At 54.3% G+C, this 7,914-nt stretch overlaps 1 protein-coding gene across 1 annotated transcript; it reads right to left on the reverse strand.

Moving 5' to 3' along the window:
- Positions 1–738: 738 nt before the first annotated feature.
- Positions 739–7,314, reverse strand: CDC42EP2 (CDC42 effector protein 2). Its single transcript, XM_054570611.1, has 2 exons — positions 7,240–7,314; positions 739–3,301 (listed from the first exon to the last, which is right to left on the reverse strand). The coding sequence occupies exon 2, from the start codon at positions 2,960–2,962 to the stop codon at positions 2,318–2,320; it is 645 nt and encodes a 214-aa protein (XP_054426586.1). The 5' UTR covers positions 2,963–3,301; positions 7,240–7,314; the 3' UTR covers positions 739–2,317.
- Between the last annotated feature and the right edge of the window lie 600 nt (positions 7,315–7,914).

The following is a 7,914-nucleotide window of genomic DNA, read 5'->3' on the forward strand; positions in this document are numbered from 1 at the left end:
CCAATGGGTCATTTCACATTCTATATCCACTGGGCAAGAAAGTAAAAAGGGGGTACCACTATTGGCTGGGGTGATTGATGCTAATTGTTAAGGGGCAATAGGATTGCTATTACCCAGCGGAGACACATAAAAATATAAATGAAACCCAGGGGATCTTAATATTACATTCAGGTAGTTAACTGAAGACAGGCTCCTGGTTAGGCATTTAATTCCAATGCTCCCACTGAAGACAAACTAAAAATGAGAGAAAGTGAAAAAAAAATCTTAAAATCATTGAAAAACTAATAATACAGAGAAGAATTACTGGGCCAACATTGAGAAGGCTTAAACCCAGAGAGGTACCAGAATTCAAAGCAATTTTTGTTTTGGAGACATTTACTGATCTGGAAGATATAACTGTGAAATGGAGCTGTTGTTTGGTAGTCTTTGGTTGGAACTGTCAAAAATCAAAACCCAGAGCCTGCCCAAGGTAGGAGGTCAGATACCCCACCACACACACACATACACACTTTAAGATGGAACTCTTCTACAGACGTGTAGCCCAGAGTCATATTACCTGGGTGGTCCAGGGAAGCTCAAGCCTTGAACTTGGATTAAACTTGGGTTGAACATGGAACCATTCTATAATGCCCCCAGTCACCTGTCAGAAGCCAGTATATTTGGTACCAAGCAATATCCTTTCTGAAGGAATGTACTGTCGTCCAAAGCTTGAAATTATTTCTAAAAACATTTTTTCAGATATGATATCCATCCAGTCCATAGTCAAAGATAATCAGGCCCATAAAGAAACAAGAAACCCTGCACAAGATATGATACAAACAACAGAAAACATAAATTGACTCACAAAGATTTAAAATATTGGAATTATCTGATAATGACCACAAAATAACATTGCTTGCTGTGCTTAAAGAAGGTAAAGACAAGCCCTGCCCAGGTAGCTCGGTTGGTTAGTTTTGTCCTTATACACCAACGTGTGGGTTCCATCACCGGTAGGGGCACAAACAGAAATCAACCAATGAATGCATAAATAAGTGGAACAACAAATCAATGTTTCTCTCCCTCTCATCTGTCTCTAAAATCAATAAATAAAAAGTTTTTTTAAAAGGCAAAGACAAGCATAAAACTATCTACAGGGAATAAATACCTATTAATAAGTGCCCTAGGTTTGGTTCAAAATCACGTGATGGCCCTAATGTGCCGGCACCATCTCTACCCTTGCCCCAGGCATTCCTGATCACGTTTTTTATTTTGTATTGTTTTGGACTCTCACCAAGGATATATTCATTGATTTTAGAGAGAGAGGAAGGGTGAGAGAGAAACATCAATGTGAAAGAGAAACATTGATCGGTCGCCTCCTGTACACATCCCGACCCGGGATCGGTCCCACGGCCTACGTATGTGCCCTGACTGGGGATTGAGTCTGCAACCTCTCTGGCGTACGTAAAGGATAATGCTCCAATCAACTGAGCCATCGGCCAGGGCACGTTTTTTTTTCACAGCATCCAACACTATTGGAAGTCATCTTAATTGCTCACAAATTTAGTATCTTTCTTCTCCTAGAATGTAAGTTTCAGGAGATCAGGGAGAACGCCTGTCTTATATCCCCAGTACCGGGAGCATGCCAAGTGCACTGTAGGTGCTCATTTAACAGCGTTGCTGAAGAGTCTGCTGATCAGCACTGCTGCATCCCTCCCAGCCCCATGCCACAGCCAGGAACTGTGGTCTCCCTTAGGGTTAGCCCAGGTCACAGAGACCATCCTGTCTTCAGGGACAAGGGCATGGGGAGCACAACTATGAGCAGCAGCAAGTTTTATTGCGACCAGAACCCCTGGTCATGTGGGAGAGGATAGGGTAGAGGGACATTCGGTCATTGATGCCACGCTCCCAGGCAAGGACATGACACCAACGGTCTGGCTGGCTGAGCCCTGCCTCTTCCCCACCCCCCAGTCAGGGCATCTGCGATGGCTGAGGCAGAAGAGCGGTGAAAGGGAAGTCCGATTCAGCAAAGCCTTCGTCCCGGAGGTCTGAGGGAAGGAGGAGCAGTTGGCGGTGGGGGCCCGGGGGCCCCACATACTCAAGGCCCTTTGGGCTGAGTTCGGCAAGTATCTTCACGGGTTTTAAGGGAAAGCAGTGAGGTGCACTCTGCCCATGAGGAGAGGGTGGGAGGGAGGAAAACAAAGGCTCAAAGTCAGACATCACTGGCCAGTGACCACATAGGCAGGACTTGGGATCCCAACTTCTAGGCCAGGCCCATGTCCACCCCCTGCTTCCCAGCATTCACCCCAGCCTGGCCTTCCAGCCTGGCTTGCCTCAGGTCCTATGTGGGGATCCGCATATGGCCCAGGTCCTGGTCCATGATCTGGAGCACGTCGTCCAGGATGGAAGGCCCCAGGTCCACGTGCAGGGAGAGCAGGGAGCTGGCGTGGGACAGAAAGGGCTCCTCAGACCCTGACTCAGGGGTCAGCCCATTTCGGGCTGAGCCAGCCTCTGGAATTCTCCAGATGTCCATACTCCCTGCCTCCTGCGGGGAAGGCTGTGGGGAGGGCTGAGGGGTCTCCAGGTGCAGGCGAGGGGGTTTGGGTGGGGCCTGGGCTGTGGGCAGGGTGAGGGCCTGGGGCCCACCGATGACCGGGAGGGAGATGGCATTCTTAAGCAGAGGGGATGGCCCTTCGGGGAGCCCCCGCCCACACAGCGTGGCTGTGCGGGTGAACTGGAAGGGGAGGTTAAAGTTGCCGTCTTCCTCCGGCCCCTCGACCGCTGTCCCTGGAAGGAGGTGAAACTTGCCCTGCAGGAAGGAGATGTCACCAAACATGTCACTGCCGCCACCACTGCCGATATGAATGGTGTGGCGGAAGTCCCCCAGTGGTGGGCTGATCATGTCTGAGGACAGCAGGTCTCGAAGCTTCTCCTTCTTGCCCTTGCGGCTGCCGCGCTTCAGGTAGATGGGCGCCTTGGTGGACATAGTGACCTCACCACGCAGGCTGGAGACAGTCCGCTTGCCGAGACCACAGCCTCCTGCTGCCTCCTCTCCCCGCTCCACCAGAAGCACCAGGGGATGGCTTCCAGACACCAAATCCTTGTCAAAGGCTAACAGTAGGGTATGGGGCGTGGCCAAAGCTGGCACAGGAATTAGAAGAAGATTAATGATTGATGAAGTCAGAGGGTTGAGATAACAAAAACCACTTTCTCCCAGAGGGTTGAGAACTTCTGAAAATTGGCAGCAGAAAGGCGGAGATCTTGTAGGCCGCAGTGCTCCCTGGTCTTGTCCTTGCGCGTGTCTCCCTGGTCCTGAGCTGAGGAGCTGAAACACCAAGGGTACAAGTCAGGGACAGAAGGACAAAAGCCAGAAGGCTCCATTTCACTTCTGGGCCTTCTAGGCCAGCCCCGGGGGCCGAAGTGGGGCCGCCCTGCTGCGGGGGCCTTGCCGGAAGGAGCATGCACTTCCTTAGTCGTGGACTTGCTGCACCTAAGGCCTGGATCACCAGCACCAAGCCTCTCTCTCACAAGGAACCTGAGTGACAGGCCCGCAGTCCCGGATCTGGTCTCTTGCCCTGGGTCCCTGGCTCTGCTCATCACCGTCACCTGTGCACTCACCCCCTCATGCACATCGATGGTACCCCAATAACTGATGAGTCTCCCAGGTTGCGTTCAGTTCCCCACTTGACAGAGGACAGAGATCTCATAACCTCTATCTCAGGCACCCAGGCCTAGTGCACCCTGGCCTGACTGAGACAGCTCTGAATTGGCCCAATCACGTCCCACCTGGAAGTGAGGTCGCCTGAGGGTTTCCCTCCTCCCAGGTAGGAGTTCCTTGTGGGCAGATACTAGGCCTGATGTAGTTTTTGCCCCCCTCCTTGCCCTAGTACCTGAGAGGGAGATGGACTGGGGGGGTACATATATTTTTTGGGGGGAGCTTTCTATGTCTGGCATTTTGCTAAGTTCTTCACAAATACATCTAATCTCGTTTTATCAGCCACCTTCCTATCATCCCCATTTAAAAACTGGAGTTATACGACATTGGAGGAATTCCCACAAGGCACTGTAGAGGGAGAGAAGCAAAATACAAAAATGTTGTGGAGAAGATTCCATTTATTAGAAGTCTTGACCAGCTCCCCTTCCCCTCCCTGTATACACATGCATATGTACCTACATTTACAGGTCTGCCTAGGGTTATACACATTAGAATGGAAAATATGAAGGCCGGCACTAGGATAGTTATATGGGCTACCTACTCTGGGTTGGGGGGCAGGGATGGGATGTGGGGTCAGTGAGGTGGGAGGACAAGTGTCCTCAGTAAAAATTATCTAATATTGCCCTGGCTGGTGTGGTTCAGTGGGTTGAGCACCGGCCTGTGAACTTAAAGGTCGCTGGTTCAATTCCCAGTGAAGGCACATGCCTGGGTTGTGGGCCAGGTTCCCAGCTGGGGAAGTACAAGAGGCAACTGATCGATCTTTTTCTCGCACGTTGATGTTTCTCTCCCTCTCTTTCTTCCTCCCTTCCCCTCTCCCTAGAAATGAATACATAAAATCATTTAAAGTTTTTTAAAAATTATCTAATATTTGGTCTGTTACTATCGAATAAAATATGTAAATATCAAGAGATGGTGGCCAAAATGTTGATGGTGGTTCTCTCGAGGTGGTAGAATTTTCAGTGACTCCGCTTTTCTGGTTCATACTTTTTATAAGCTCAATTTTTTAATAAGCATGTATTACTTATGTGCACATATTATTTATGAAATCAGAAAAAAGTATTTTTAATGTGGAAAAATAAACACTCTGAAGGGGCGTCATACTGGTTTGCAGAAAAAGGAAGCCTTGCGAGTGCTGCCTCTAGTTCCCACGGTGGGGGACTGGCCCCAACACGTGGATACAGATGTAGAGCCAGAGCACAAAAGGCAAAGAAAGGAACGTGTCCAAGGTTACCCAGCGGGTACCCAGGTGGGCCCGCCATCTCCCACTGCACCATCTCCAGCCCGGCAGGCGGGAAATCAGCCAGAGAGGAGCAGATCAGCCGCAGAACAGCCCCTGCTAGCTTCTCTGCCCCATTCTTCTTCCTGGGCAGGGTGAGGGGCGGTAGAGGAGCTGGCAGGAGGGGGCAGGAAGGAGGAAGGCAGAATCGCAACTCTCTTCACCTCCTCAGTCCAGGCACTCACTCAGGAAACCCCACCCCAGCACCGGACACCCCGGGTCAATCACGCTGAGCCACAGAGACCGGACATCTTGCCCCTCCCAGAGCACCTGCAGTTTAACAGGAAACAAAGGAATGACTCCAGTGCCGGAATTCCAGCTAAGCTTGGAAGGAGCTGGGGGCAGGGTGGGGAGGCTGCAGCCGCCTCTAGGTCTTGGAGTCCCTCACTCATCCATCTCACATGCCAGGCCTGGGGGTGGGGGGACACCTGCTGACACACATCCTCTCTGCCCCCTTGGCGGGGGAGAAGTCCTGGGATGGCTTTTCCTTTTCACTCACGGAGAGTGCGGCTGACCGGCGGGACCGCTCAGAGCCTGGGCCAGGTCCCCGCTCCCATCACACAGGGGTGCCGAGACAGCCCGAGCGTTTCCACAACAAAATGGGCGTCCCTGACAGCTGCCTCACTCAGAGCCAGATATACCGCCCAATTCCAGATGTGGGGAGAACTGAGGCTATCGAGGAAGGGTTGGGCCAGCGTCGGCCACCCAGGGGAGAGCTGGGAACTGCAACCATCAAGCCCCAAGAATTCAAATTTGGCAACTACAAGACCCCAGGCTCCGGTTACCATTGCACAGCTTTCATTTTAATGCTCCCAGATACAGCACTGTGGGTGTCATTACTGACTTTTACAGAGGTAGAAACTGAACCTCAGAGACATGAAGTAACTTTGCTGAGGTCACCCAGCTAGCTGAGGAAGGGTGGGCACTGGTAACCAGCCACTCTGGTCTCCTTCAGAGAAAATGACTTTCAGAAGGTAGAGCCCCTCCCCTCACGGGGAATACCAGGCTACTCCCTACCAGCGGCGTTCGAAGAGAAGCCTGACCTTAAAATCAGGAGACCGACCTTGGATCCATTCCCACCTGGGACTCACTCTGATCTTGGGAAAGACACTGTTCCTCTGTGGACCTCACCCTCCCCATCCACAAAATGGGCTGGCAATAAAGCCATCACCGGAGAGCCACTGGAGACCCTGTCGCTACACTGCAATTGAGAGCACCAATGCCGCTGTCAGCCCGGCCTTTTATTCAGGAAATGTCTATAGGGCCTCCCTCAAGCGCTTTGGTGGTCTAGGGACAGTGTTCCCAACAAGACCAAACCCCAACGGCCTCTGGCCCCCGGCGTCCACCTCCTCCCGCCCGCCCGTCCGCCCGCATATTCTGCGCAGAATTCCCCTGCGGACCTTGGGGGTCTCCCGGGGTCCCGGGGCGGCGCGGCGCTCGAGTGGAGGCCGCTAGGTGGCGCGCTCGCTATCTCTATCGCCCCAAGTCCCGGAGGAATCCGGGCGCGCACCGGGGTCTCCAGCGCGCCTCTGGCTCTAGGCAGATGCCTCCAAGGAGTGGCACGTTTGCGTACCAGATGCGGATTGTCTGCGGGATCTTCTTCTCTTGGGGAATTCTGTCTCACAACCAATCACGAGGAAAAGGGTGCGATCGGGGACCCTACCAGGGTAGGGTCTCCAAGCTCTGGGAGGAGCCTCCCTTGTGCTTTCCGGCCTGGACGAGGTCCGAGTGTCCGTTCGGCACAGGGCCAGAGCTCCGGCGTGCGGGCCCCCGCCCCTGGCTCCCGCGCGTCCCGCTCCTCAGCCCAGCTCGGGTTCCGGCGCCGACCCCTCCCCGCCCTGTGCCTGAGTGCAGCCCAGCCCAGCCCAGCCCGGATCCGTTTCAGGACGTTTGCGGCCGTGGCTAAAGATAGGAGGACACCTCACCATCCGCTAAAAATACGACCCCCAGCCCAGGATGGGGACGGAGGGCGGCAGGAAGGCGCTCCCGGATCCCGGGGGTGGAGTAGGGCTCAGGAGCTGGGTGGGGGGTAGGATCCGGAGTTCGGGTTCAGGATGCACGGCGCCCCGCAGGCAGAGAGGGCACGGGTGTGGCCGCCAGGACCGAGGCGCGAGCGGGAAACACCGCGGAGCCCAAGACTCCCGGGAAAGAACCTGCGCGGAGGTGAGATGGGGGCCGGGATGCGAGCTGCGACGGGATGCCAAAGGGATGGGCCTCTCAGGAGACCCCCTCGGAACCGCCGACAGGTTGCAGAGTCCCAGCGTGAACTCACCTTCAGCGCGCAAGCAGCAATCCCACGGGTGACTAAAGCTCCGGCGCAGGACGCCGCGGCGAAGGGAGAGTATCCCGGCTGTGAACCTACGGGGCTGGCCTTGGCCCCTGAAATCCCGCCCCCGGCCCACGGAGCCAATGCCCGGGCCTCCCACACTGGCCCCACCCACATCCCCGCCCCACTCCGGGCCCCGCCTGGGCTCCCTCTTTGGCAGCTCGACACCCGGGACTAGAAGGTCTGCAGGCACGGGGGTCCAGTGCCGGCTCTGGCGGCTGCGAGCCAGGAGGTAGCGGGTGTTCGGGATGCTCTCCGCGGACTCCGGCTATGCTTGTCTGAGCCCAAATTCCCCATTCTAGAAGGGCTGAGAATTCACAGAGCGTCCTTGAACCCGTTCCCTCCCTGGAGGGCTGGGTCAGGGAGGCGCCTGCACAAGTGTATTCAGTGACTACCAAAGGAATGAATGAGGCTTTGAAGGCGCCTACGTTAAAATATTACAGATTCGTGAGAGCTTTCAGGAGTTTACCACCCCCTAGAAAAGAGAACATTGAGAGTGTGCAGGTGGGGTGGCCTGGACACAAATTTGCCATCAGGTTAGGCGGCTTCCGGGGAGGGGGAGAAGGGAAGAGGTAGAACCGGATGGGACCCATACTTACACCCATTCCAGAGGTTGGTTCG

This window comes from Pteronotus mesoamericanus, unplaced genomic scaffold, assembly GCF_021234165.1.
Source record: "Pteronotus mesoamericanus isolate MK-2021 breed Mesoamerican mustached bat unplaced genomic scaffold, CSHL_Meso_final contig_214, whole genome shotgun sequence".
NCBI classification, from domain to species: Eukaryota; Metazoa; Chordata; class Mammalia; order Chiroptera; family Mormoopidae; genus Pteronotus; species Pteronotus mesoamericanus.